This window comes from Cololabis saira, chromosome 1 (genome assembly GCF_033807715.1).
Source record: "Cololabis saira isolate AMF1-May2022 chromosome 1, fColSai1.1, whole genome shotgun sequence".
Lineage (NCBI taxonomy): Eukaryota > Metazoa > Chordata > Actinopteri > Beloniformes > Belonidae > Cololabis > Cololabis saira.
In genome coordinates this window covers 21,575,188-21,588,175 of record NC_084587.1, presented here as the reverse complement: position 1 = coordinate 21,588,175, position 12,988 = coordinate 21,575,188, and the positions used below count along the sequence as shown (strand labels likewise).

Genomic DNA, 12,988 nt, shown 5'->3' with positions numbered 1-12,988 from the left:
GTTTTTAAAAAAATGGAAAAGGAAAAATGAAGTAAATTCACCTCTTTTTTGTTATTATGTTCATTTATAATAATTATTTTGTACATAATCAAGGAAAGTGTATCTAGCAGACACTGAGTGTATACATATATATATATATATATATATATATATATATATATATATATATATATATATATATATATATATATATATATACATATATACATATGTGTGTGTGTGTGTGTGTGTGTGTGTGTGTGTGTGTGTGTGTGTGTGTGTGTGTGTGTGTGTGTGTGTGTGTGTGTGTGTGTGTGTGTGTGTGTTTAGGATCACTCAAGTTTAATAGTGTTCACATGTTTTCATAATTCACAAGCCTTAAACCTTCCTGCTGTGCTCGTCATTCCCTCTCAGAAAGTCACATGATGTAACTTAGTACGTTTACAATATCAGATTGTCACTACTCAATTATTACAGCGTAATGAATTCACAATGGTGATATTAACTCAGCATAATACTTGAAAATATGTTTTTGAAGTATTTTGTTGCTTTTTTTTGGTAAATGATAAAGAAAAAATGACCTGTAGTCACTAATATCAGGATTTCTAACTTGGATGTCAATGAGTGTATAATAGTTACAATATTAGATTTTTTAATATCATGATTATTTTCAATACCAGTATCTTCACAGCCCTAGAGTCAGCCTGTATGACTAATATTTTAGTTAATATTGGATAATATTTGTGTTTTAATTCATTTCAGTATGTAGACGTGTGCTTTTGCTTGTAGTCAGGAGGAGAACTAAAGTGTTTTATGTTGTAATTTAAGTATTAATGCTTTACCTAAAACCCTGTGCTGTGTTCCTTTCAGCACGGTATGAAGAGTTTTTGCTCTGCAGGTTAATTTTTGGAAACTGTGTCTCAAAGCTGCCATAACCAGACGTGTCATTTCTCTGCATGTTGCAAAGAATATTATTATACCTTCTGGTGAATCTGTGAGAAGTTGATCCTGGATGTGACTGACTGACTGTGTACTCGGAACACAGTGAAGGGTTTCTCGACTTTATGCAGTAACCGTAAGTGCCAAGTGCAGGAGATTTCTATTGTTAGTCAGTCACAGCCGGTCACAGCCTGCACGTTCCTGCTTGTCAGCAGTGGCTCGTTGGATCCTCTCTCACTAGCCCTCATGTTAGGAGTTGCTTCCTATTCAAGAGCTTATTGAACTTGATCATTCCCAGATTTTTGGCCTTGTGCCCTCCAACGCTGCACAAAAACATACACATTCACACCTGATGGATAAATGATACCGCTCTACAAACCAGCCAATAACAACAACTGGGTATCATTACCAAAACAAAACCAGCGCACCCTTTCCCGAAAGCTGTCAGTGGAATTTTTTGAGGCTTGTTCAGACTTAATTTGTTTTTCCTAAAAATAGTTTAGTCCCCTGTCCTGGACAGAGGAAATGGGACCACGGTGGGCTGAGCCCCGGGTGATCTGTGGACCCTTTTGAGTGTGTGGTTTTCCTCCAAGTATTTACAATACATCACAGTTTGTTTACACCACTTTGATCGTTGATAAGCAAAGCGGGATAGGAGAGATAAAGGTAAGGAAAGTAGAGGTCAGTGGATGATGGAGGAAATGAAAGAGGTGGATGGTTTGCATTCAGATTATCTGGTTTTGAGCTCCACAGCGACAAAGGACGTCTGGAAAGAGAGAGGAAATAAATAAATAACGCTGTAAGGCAAGGCAAGTTTATTTGTATAGCACAATTCAACGCAAGGTAATTCAAAGTGTTTTACATCAATATTAAAAGCAGCAAGATACAATTAAATAGTAAATAACAAATAAAATGAAATAAAATTATAAGAAAAGTAAAACAATAAAAAGCACAAGTTGTTAAAAAGTAAGGGTACAGCAGATATGTATTTCATTTAAGAGTACGCTTCAGTAAACTAATGTTTTTAACCCTGATTTAAAGGAGCTGACAGTTGGAGCAGACCTCAGGTCTACAGGAAGTTTGTTCCACCGGTGAGGAGCAGAATAACTGAACCTCTCCTTGCTTGGTTCTGGTTCTTGTTCACACAACAAACCAGATCCTGATTAACCTCAGGGGTCTGGGAGCTTCATAGGGAACTAACAGATCAAGCATGTATTTTGGTCCAAGCACTAAGATTTTAAACTCTATCCTTTGACTCACTGGAGGCCAGGGTAGTGATTTCATGACCAGTGTAATGTGGTCCAGTTTCCTGGTGTTTGTAAGCACTGTACAGCTACGTGTGTCTGTGCACATTCTCTGTGCTTTTCCTTGTCCTCACCTCCCTCCCCCTCCTTTCTCTATCCCTCCTCCCTTTCCTTGTCTGAGCCCCGTCCCCTTCCTCTGGTCGCTGGTGAGACAAACAAGTCCAGGTCCCACTCTTTTTTTTTTTTTCTTAAACTTTATTTAAAAGAATTATCACAGAATAGTATACAGGAACAGTATACAAATAGAATACAGAACATGTGCCAGGGGTGATGTTCGTTATTCAAGAAGATTATTACATATTACACAAGTCTACGGTTTTAATAGCCTTTTCATTTGTTGATTTAGTGATTAGTTTTAAGTAAAGTTCCATTTCTTTCTGGAAAACATAAAAGCAAGGGGTTTTCCTTGAAAATTTACTCTTATGGATATGAAATTTGGAAAGAAATAAAAGCAGATTCATCAAAAAGTAACATTTTCCTTCTTTCTTAGGGAAACAATGGAAACCAAAAACAAAATTTTCCCAATGTAAATTAAAATCTATAGTGAAAGAGTCAATAATAAATTTGCTAATATCTGCCCATAGTTTTTTCGAATGAGAGCAAAGCCAGAATAAATGAACAACTGTTTCTGGATGTAAATTACAGAAGGAACAATTTGTACTAATGTCCTTTTTACATTTCTGCATGTAATGGCTAGCAGGATTATATTTATGTATGATTTTGTAAGAGACCTCCTTAACCTTATTTGTGATTAAAAACGTGTTAGGAAGCATCCAAGTTTTTTTCCAATCAATATGATCTGTGAAACGATTCCAATAAACAGTAATATTTGGGGTAGAGTCCAGGGCCGACTCGGCTGGGGAATACAGGCCGCAGCAGCGGCCAATGGAGACGCGCAAGGAAAACTACTGCAGGGATTTCTGTGGGCGGGGCCAAGCTCCGAGACGCGGGAGGGCGGATGTTTTGGGAGACCAGCCAACCAATCAGGGCCGAGGGGGCGTGTCCCCATGCCAGGGCGGGGTCAGAGCAGCCAATCAGGGCCGAGGGGGCGTGTCCCCCCGCCAGGGCGGGGTCAGTCTTAAAGAGTGTGTCCGCGAGGCTCGTCGTTGTTGTTGAGCTTGCTCACCTTTTTTCTCCCCGATGGTTGTGCAGACGCTGAGGATGAAGATTCAGGAGTCGCCCGTCGCCTGCGACGCTGCGAGGGTCGGCGGCAGCTCGGAGTCCGACTGCGAGAAGCCGAGCTGCGAGGACGTGCCGCGGCTGGACCTGACGGCTCTGTCCGAGGACAGCAGCTGGGGAGGTGAGGCCCCAATGCATCTGCACGTTTTATTACTCGTTTTGCATTTGCAAAAACACCTCGTGCATTATATGCTAATGGATAAATCTAAACAATCAGTGACCTCCACCCAGATCTGCACACCTTCTGCTGCTCCGCCCACTAATGTTGCTCCTTCTGCCTCTTCTGCAGAATTAATTAAGTCCTTCAGCCACACCACAGAACCGTTGTAGAGGTGCTTGTTTGCTCGGGTTGACTCGGATAAGTAGGGTATTTATCCCACATAATGTGATTTTATTTAGAGCTCTTGTTTTTTACCAGGTTGTAAACTCACTGCGGATTGTAGTGCTCAATATTGTGCAAACCTAACTGCAAATGCTTGCAGCTTATTTTTGCAGTCAAAAATCATTAAAGGGAGACTGCATGGTGACAACAGACAGCTGGTTATAGGAATATGGCTTGCTGTGGTTATTTGATCCTAGTTTAAAGGTTTGAAATGGCCTGATATTTTCTGAAATTCAGAATTATTTAATGAATTGACTTTATGCAAATTTCGAATCTGGTCTCATTTGGAATGAATGGAATAACTGAATTATAATGAATTTGCATATAATTGGATTGTACTTAAGTGGCTTGCTGAACTTGTTTACTATCTGTGTAAAGTGCCATGACTTGGTTTTTGTCTGAATTGGCCCTAGACAAAAAAAAATAAAATAAATTTAATAGATTCTAACATGCATGCACTTTCAAGGTCAGTTGTGCACATATCTGAGTGTAACTCATCAAATGTACACAGCACTGTGCAAAAGGGCTCACAATCTTGTTTTTTTAATCAAAATTCCAAAGACATCGGTGACATAATTGCTCATGGTCATGGTTGTAGATGTCTGGAAAGTGCCTAGAGACAACTTGTATTGTTATAGACGCTATATAAATGATAAAAAAGTGAATTGAATCCATATTTATAGTCCCATCTCTTTAATGTCAAAATACAGGAACTTGGTTCCCTAAACTTGAATATAATGGAATCCTATTTGATGCATTTGGAAACATTTGTATCAAATGTGTTTTTCTATGACTGATACAGTTTATTCAAAATTGACTGACCTCTATTATATTTTCTGCTTGTATCTTTAAAAAAGAGACACAAAAACATATAGATGGTCATTTTAAATTTGATAAAACAACAAAACTAAGGGTGCCTGAGGCTTTTGCAAGGTATATGTATTTGTGCATAATTTATTGGTGCTGGCTTTTCAAAAGACATAAACAACCAAAGCCCCGCCTCCTTCACACGTCTCCTCCATCTTCTCTTTGCTGCTCGCGAGGTTTTGAATGTCCTGTTACTGTGTTTGTTTTTGCATTATTGCCGTTTGTGCAGAAAGGAAATGGGCACAATAGCAGATGTTTAGTTAGGATGATGTAACAGAGAGGAGGTGTGTGTCACCACACTGTGTGGAGCATGTAGCTATACATTGGAATGATAACCAACAGGTTCATCCTTGAGAATACATGTAAACGGCATGCTGCAGCATGTCCTGACCTCCTTTTTTTTTTAAACATTTTTGTACATGCCCTATACTTTCCTGCTCACTCCCAACACCATCAATTTTTCCTGGTTTGACATTCGAGACTGAGCAAAAAATGTCCCTTGTAATACATCTGTCTTTTTCCAACGAGCTCATGCTTGAAGCATGAGCTGGCAATTCACTGCGTGCTATGTGGAGCTCTCTAGTGGCCAAACCTGATGGCTGGAGAAATGCTCAAGCTCTGTGAGAGGTCATTGTTGCTGTGCAGCATTTTCTGCATGAACAAACTCATGTGAGTCGAAATGTTGTGCCTAAGATATAAGCCTTTAGTCGTTTCCTCATTCAGGGCGGTAAACAGACTTTGTGTTGAGGCGTTGATGTAGGAGAGGAAAGCTGTGATCGATATGAACGGACGTTTCACTCACACTGATATCAGGGCGTTTTGTGTTGCATGTAAACTTTCTCTCGACTTTTTTTGCCTCCTCGATGTACATTCTGTCCCGAATCCACGACTGAGCTGGCAGCGGCGACAGCCCCAAAGGGAGTCTGTCTGATTGGCTGTGACAGGCCGTCCAGACACACAGTAGCTCCTCTGAGTGCCTTTCAAGCGTGAGAAGATGTGGGCTCTGCCAGAACACCCACTAGAACTGTGTACCGAGTTGAACTTTTTCCCCCCCTGCATGTAGCCGTCTCAATTATTTTGCTGTAAAGAAAGCCAAAGAGGGATTTATGTTCAGGTACAGCTGGATAATTAGTTAATAAAACAGCATGATGGTTGTAAGAATTCCCCGTGCTGAAGGCCTTAAACTGAACGAATGGGCATGTGCGCGGGTGAGAGCATTAGGCCCGGGTCTGCAACCTTTGTCCCAGTACGCTCTGTGCCAGCACGTGTCATCGTGCCCTGATATTTGCCTGGCAGTGATGCTGGAGTTACTGTTAAAGTCGTTTCAACAGGAAGAGGCACATTTCTTAAGCTCCAGAGTTTAAACCGAACGCACTTATTTATAGCAACAAGTAAAAATGCTGATTGGTCCTTTTTTCTCCTCGCTCTCTTGCTTCTGTTTCTTAGTTTCCCTCTATTCACCTCACTCTTCCTTCCTACCTTTTTGTTTCCCCCCCTTCCAGATCCTTATTTTCCTCGCACCTGTTTTCTTGATTTCAAAAGCCTTTTCCATCAGAGCTGTTGTGAGGGTAAGTTCTGTCTGATGCCGCTGTCGGCGTTGCATCCCATGCCTGCCAGAGTGAGCGCAAGAACAAAAAGGTTGCCTGAGTGACCTTTTCCACTGCATGGCAACACGCTTGAATGATCGGGAACATAACCGCTGAGGGTCTCGAACACACGCAACCTTTAGCTGAAATGGCAAACTGGCACGTATTTTGTCTCATTAATCTAGTTAATCCCAAACCATCAGCAAGTGGTTGATTTAAAGGATTAATTTCAAATGCCATGGAGCGTTACTCGCTGGCTATAGTGCTTTAAGCCGGGCCTCAAAGGAAGACATTCAGCGTGGAGGCGGTGCTGACGTGCCAGAGGCGCTTGCTTGATAAACTGCACGTACCTTGAATAGAAGGACCCCACCCCCCCACCGGGAAGAATCTGAGCTGAAACGCTTCTCGTATACCTCAACCGAGCCCAGCTAGGGAAAATATGTGTGTCGGTTTTTGCCTGGGTGTGCACTTCTCCACTGTTGCATCTTGGCACCTTGAATATTTACATTGACAGTTGGTTTATTTTCATTCGCTCCATCCATTCTTTCAGTGAAACAACTGCTCAGTGTACTTTGTGTTTTGATGACACCTGATGTCATGCGGTCTCGCCCTTTCTTTTTTTTTCCCATGACATCCAAATAACAATTCAAGTTGCGTTTTCTTTTTTCTTTTTTTTTGGCACAGTATCCTTAGTTTCCACCTCCTAAACAACCTGATGTAGCTCGGTCTTGCCTGTCACTCTTGCCTTTTTTTTTTTTCCACATTCACCCAAGCTTAAACCGAGGCAGCGTTCATCTCTCCCCCACGCAGGAGTGGAAAAACTAAAACACAAACTCATCCCTACGCCTCTCAACAGGGATCATGACCTGACATTATCCCACTGAGATCCAGGCTGTATTAATAGCCCAGGGATTGTCAGGGGTATCTGCTTGGCTATTTCCACCAGACGTAATTATGACCAGAGTGGAGTCTGTAACCAGGGGATGAGCATGGATGGGTGGGTGTGTTTTACCCACCGTGTCAGAGCAACATCTGTGACTGTACAGCCCCAAAAGAGGATTTTTTTCTTTCTTTCTTTCTCCTCTCACGAGGGTTTTTGACAGAGGAGCGTTATTGTGTCCAGTGACTTTCACAACGTCAGAGATGCTCAGAGACACAAATGGCTTTTAGTGTCTGCGAGATTGAGATTTGGAGCTAGTCTTTGGGGGAAAAAGTGAACTTTTTTTCTTTAATTTGAGCTGCGTGATTTGAATTAGGAGTACAAAGGAAGATTTAGCAATTAGATGGGAATTGTTAGAGATAACTTGCATGGGGTCCTCTAACCAGCCAATTAATCTTTGCACTGCCTTGTGTTATTTGTGTTGTATAACGATGAGTCCTGTTTTAATCTATCTGTTATGGTGTGTTTTTCAGAACCCATCCCAGCATACCCGCTCCAGAGGGAGAGCATGGAGCGCGAGGAGGCTCGGCTGTCCCCTCACGCCGGGGGCCGCCTCATCAGCCAGCTGCTGGAGGAGGACAGCGACCCCATGGTGTCCCCTCGCTTCTACGCATACGGGCATTGCCAGCAGTACTTGGACGACACAGAGGTGCCTCCTTCACCGCCGAACGCACACTCGTTTATCAGGTAAAGTGGCGTGGATCTTGTAGTTAAGGGGAAATTGGACGGGGACTGTCAGCTGAGACGGCGTTATTTATTTATCCCTGCAGCCGCCGGCGGAGTTCGTCACTCGGTTCGTGCGACGATGAAAGAGAGGAGCTGACCTCTGCCCAGCTCACGAAGAGGATACACGTCCTAAAGAAAAAGATCCAAAGATTTGAGGAGAAGTTTGAAGAGGAGCGAAAATACCGGGTGAGTCATGACGATAAAATATTTTCCGTTACATCTGATTATAATAGAAAAACAGCACTAACAGTACCAGCAGTTACGTGATTCACTTTGACATAATCTGACTTGATCTGTTGTTAATTCTTATTTTCACCTCCAGCCCTCCCACAGCGACAAAGCTGACAACCCAGATGTGCTGAAGTGGCTCAATGAACTGGCGAGGCTCCGCAAACAGCTAAAAGGTGAGCGGCAGACACGAGGAGCCCTGCTCAGCCCGACCCCGACGGTCAGCGAGCCGAAGCTTAAATACTTTCCTCTGCTCTTCACCAGAAAGCAAGCTGATTAAGTCAGAGGAGGACCTGCCACCTCTGACTCGCCAGCGCAGCAACACGCTGCCCAAAAGCTTCGGCTCTCAGCTGGAAAAGAAGCCGCTGCAGGAGAAGGCGCCGAAGCCGCCGGTGGAGAGCACCCTGGATGCCATTTTAAAGAAGCTGGAAGAGAAGAGGGAGGAGGTGAACCGGCCAGAGGACATCAAGGTACAAACACCTCCATACTTTTATTAAGTAAACACCTAGCAATGGTTTTTAAGACCTCTGCAATGTTTGAAGTCATTATCACACAAAACTGCAGAAAATCAAGTTTAGATGAGCATCGACTTGGGTTGCGACAGAATACTGAACCGTGTTGACTCATTTCCTGTCCCCCGCTGACAGGATATGACACGGGAGCAAATCGGAGCTGAGAAAGTGGCCCTGCAGAAAGCTCTTCTCCACTACGAGAGCATACACGGCCGACCAGTAAGTCCTCCTCCCCCTCCACACATAGATGAAACCAATGCATGCATGTCTCACTCGTCCAGCTGTGTCCCCCCCTCGTGATCATGACCTATTTTACAAGTTGAGGGTGAATAATAAATGCAGCCATTTCGCCTGGACATCTCTCCTGCTTCTGCAGCTGGATATCTAAATCAAATTCACCTGCATTACATGCGCCAATAAGTCCTATCAGTGTTGCCAGGCAACCCTTACTGTCCCCAGTGAGCTCCGCGGGATTGTATCTCTCCACCACTATTGTTTACCAACTCGGGCTGCAGAGTTGTGTCTTATCTCGGTGGCCTAACCAGTTTCCAGTTTGCAGACACACAGAAAATGATCCGAGACTATGCTGATATCTGCTTTCCCCCGTTTTGCTGCTTCAGGTGACTAAAAGCGAGAGGCTGATCATGAAGCCGCTGTACGACAGATATCGCCTGGTGAAGCAGATCCTGTGCAGAGTCTCCACCATCCCAGTCATCGTAAGTTTCCCATCGTAACCTCCCTTCATTTGCCTCGCTGTGTTGCCAAAATGTCCGGAAGCGCCTGATCCCTGACGGCACCGGTTCCAGCGCCTGCTGCGAGGACACGTGACCATCCTTTCCTCATTTTAAGGTTGCGAGTCCAGCCTTTAGAAGCTCGAAGGATACTTGCTGCTGAAGGAGTCATAAGTGGCGAGTTGAGTTTCCAGGAAGCGTAGAAACTTTCACGCGAGGATTGTTTATTATTATTATACGTTTCAATACAGTAATATCTCCATTATAATACTTGTTCTGAGCCTTTTTGGATTCACATCTTCGTTATGTAAGTTATGATCTGCGTTACGGACTAAGAGCACCGATTATATAATACAACGCTCCAAATCCCCATTATGCACATTGAAAAACTGTCATAGAGTCTCATGCATGACGGCACACGGGTCAGCGTTGTTGTTCTGATAAGAACAAGTCAAAAACCTCAACGTTTTATTCCTCCACTCAACTAAGCTGCACGATAAGCGTCAACATTTCTGCTCCGATTTCACTGTTTTGTTTATTAGAAAAAGAGAGAAGCAGTTGTGAAAAAGCAGTTGCTTAAACCTTAAAAGAGGAAGGTGGTGGGGGGGGTACGACACAAGAAGACAGAGCCGCGCGGGGCCTTGCTGTACATGCGTCTCATTGTGAGAGTGAGCGTCTCCGTGTAGTTAACTCCTCCTTCTCGACCGTCACCACAGGGTTCTCCCTCCAGCAAGCGCAGAGGCCCCCTCCTTCAGCCCATTATCGAGGGTGAAACAGCACTTTTCTTCGATGATATCAAGGTGAAGAGCTGCTGCTGCTTCAGTAATCAGTGAACCTCACCCTGCTATTCTCCAACCCCTCTTCTCCCCTTGTTTACTACCATTTTTTCCCCTCCCCTCTAATGAACCTGATTGCTGTCTGTTGATTGGGCAGCTGCCTGTTTGCTCCCACCAGCATCCGTAGAATGGTTGAATCAGTAGCTGCTCATGTTTGTGATGCACCTTTTGATTATTTATTGCCACCGTAAGATTCCAGCTGCACTTCCACTTAAACCTCAAGCAACAACTTGGTTGTGTGAGGGAAAAAACAAAGTAATTTGACATTCCAATTGAAATGAGTTCATGTTTTGAAAGTCAGAAGCTGGGTTCATCAGTACACGCTCAAGCCGTGTAAACGTTTTCCACTTTCAAAACCAGTTTCAGCTCTGCAGAAATGCAGATGGTTCTATTCCACCTACTTCTTGGGTTAGCTACGCCAGCTTCCTGTGCATGGGCATGTCATTGATCTGCAAAAGCTCACAGGAGTTAGGTGCTTCTGCCAAAAAGCCTCCTCACATCAGGAGTCTTTGCTGTCGGCTGCAGAGGGGCCCCTTGGACCCTCGCCAACTTGTGCAGAAGACAAACTCCGTGTCAAACACGCCTCGTGGAAACCGTGAATTGAGTATTGCTCTGCCTCACAAATGAGGACAGTGGAACGTCATTTTTGCTGTTGTGCAGCCGTGATTCATAACCAGTTTGGACTAACACAGTACGATCCTCACGCACTGCAACGCCTGAACCCGGAGCCAGCTCGGTTTTTTAACAACGCATCTCCATCGCTCTCGGCTGTCTTCTGATCTATTTAACACCCCGATATGTCTCTGCAGGAGGAGGAGGACGGCTCGGAGGACGACGGGGACACAAACACTCAGTTCAACGTGACCGTTCGGCCAGAACTCAGCGTTTTCAGCTTCCTGGAGCACATGGACGAGGACGTGGACGGCTTCATCTCACCCGTGGACGAACTGGCGTCCAAGAACTCGACAGACACGAATCTGTCCAACCTGCACTCGGCCACCATGTAAGCTGCTAGACAGTTTCCTGTCGGTTTCCTGCTACTTTTCCCATAATTCCACCTCATTTTAACCCCGGATTGAGTTAAATGCTTAAATGTTAAAATGCTCTCTGTCACAGGCAGGAACTCTTAGAGCAGCTTCAGGAGGCTAGAGAAGAGAAGAAGAGGATCCGCAAGAACCTGAAAGACTTTGAAGATCAATTCTTCAGACAAAACGGACGGTGAGAAATAACAGAATCGCATAAAAGAAGCAGGCTCCCACATGATGAGTTTTACAGTTCTGTATCTTCATTTTTTTTTTTTCTTTCTTCCCCATTTGGTTTTCACAGAACTGTCCAGAAGGAGGACCGCTCCCCACTTTCAGTAGAATACCACGAATACAAACACATCAAAGCCAAACTGCGGCTGCTGGAGGTCCTCATCAGCAAAAGAGACTCAACTAAGTACATCTGAAACAAAATAAGACTCTAAAAGGACTGGTGCTCCGTTTCCAGCCATGCGAACGCATCTCCTTCTTTCATGGGGGGGAAACGTTGGATTGTACCTTCACGTCACGGTGTTCTGGGAGCAGCCCACCTCGAGAACTGCTTCTCCACCAAACTCCACCTTCAAAACTGATTGGTTCTCTGGTACATGCGCACAAATAAATGAAATCACACGTATGTTGCTGATAATTTATTCCTAACATGTTGAGAGCTTTTAATGTAACAGATATATTATTTTTCTTATGTTTAACCATAGAAATCTTTTAAATAAGAACAATTTTAGTAATCAGAAAAAAAGGTATAATATAATTTGGTATTTTTGAAGAAGATTCTGTGACGAAGATGTGTATTTATGTGTATTTTTCTAAGGGAGATGTTTCTATTTGTATCAGCTTAACAGTGTTCACCTAATGAATAGTTTTCTTTATTTCAACTCTGAGCATCGTGTACAATCTGAAATCATCTTCTTTTCATGTTTGTTTGTTTGTTTTTTAAGTTTAATCATTTAAAAGTGATTCCTCTTTCACTACAACCCAAAGACCAGGGCTCAAATGCAACAGCAAACCAAATGTTCATCAGTGAAACGGCTCATTTTTCTGACCACTGGTACTTCCAGTACTTAAGCTCCTGACTGTTTATCGTGTGCTTTGGCATGTATCGTCTCCACCTTTTACTTCAGGTCAAATAAGCTATACTTTAAATCACTGGTATGTGTTTCTGCACACTGATTAACACAGACAAGGCCAGACAAGCCACATTGGAGTGTGTATGAACGGGGAAGTGGGTGTGTTTCCGCTCTTGTTCTCCTCAGCCTATTTGCTCCTCTGTAAATATTGATCACAGGTATGTTTACATTTCTGTAAGCGAGTACTCTTCTCCTTTCTTTCTCCAAAATGGATGATTTATCAGTGTGAATTTTGTTTTTCACTTAACATAAACACTGGCCAGGCTTAATGAATCTTGAGTGTGTACATTTTAGTACATAAATTGTATTTTGTATGTAACATAAATGAAATCATATTTTTACTGACATTTTGGGGCTGTGTTTTAATTGTTCGCAAGTTCATTCACTCATCGTATGCATTCAATCGGATCCTGACTGTTAAAGCTGAGGCAATATAATTCAATTCAATTCAATTTTATTTATATAGCATCTATCACAACAAAAGTTGTCACTAGGTGCTTTCCAGAGACCCAGAACATGAGCCCTGAGCAATTATTACATGAACAAACAATGGCGGGTAAAACCCCCCTAGTGGGAGAAAAACCTTAAGCCAAAAAGTAGCAAAGAACCTCG

The 12,988-nt window shown here is 43.2% G+C and overlaps 1 protein-coding gene across 5 annotated transcripts in view; it reads left to right on the top strand.

Annotated features, from left to right (window-relative positions):
• Nucleotides 1-12,723, top strand: part of fam13a (family with sequence similarity 13 member A) — a 61,776-nt gene extending 49,053 nt beyond the window's left edge. For 2 of the 5 annotated variants that reach the window (XM_061718015.1, XM_061718008.1), the window contains exons 15-26: nucleotides 3,375-3,522; nucleotides 6,153-6,218; nucleotides 7,650-7,863; nucleotides 7,947-8,088; nucleotides 8,225-8,306; nucleotides 8,395-8,600; nucleotides 8,778-8,861; nucleotides 9,263-9,358; nucleotides 10,090-10,173; nucleotides 11,019-11,212; nucleotides 11,326-11,427; nucleotides 11,536-12,723. In XM_061718015.1, the coding sequence (XP_061573999.1) occupies nucleotides 3,375-3,522; nucleotides 6,153-6,218; nucleotides 7,650-7,863; nucleotides 7,947-8,088; nucleotides 8,225-8,306; nucleotides 8,395-8,600; nucleotides 8,778-8,861; nucleotides 9,263-9,358; nucleotides 10,090-10,173; nucleotides 11,019-11,212; nucleotides 11,326-11,427; nucleotides 11,536-11,659 (1,542 nt within the window). In that variant the 3' untranslated portion in view covers nucleotides 11,660-12,723. The remainder of the gene's footprint in view (nucleotides 1-3,374; nucleotides 3,523-6,152; nucleotides 6,219-7,649; nucleotides 7,864-7,946; nucleotides 8,089-8,224; nucleotides 8,307-8,394; nucleotides 8,601-8,777; nucleotides 8,862-9,262; nucleotides 9,359-10,089; nucleotides 10,174-11,018; nucleotides 11,213-11,325; nucleotides 11,428-11,535) is intronic. The other 3 variants (XM_061718028.1, XM_061718021.1, XM_061718035.1) reach the window with 3 other exon arrangements.
• The last annotated feature ends 265 nt before the right edge of the window (nucleotides 12,724-12,988 follow it).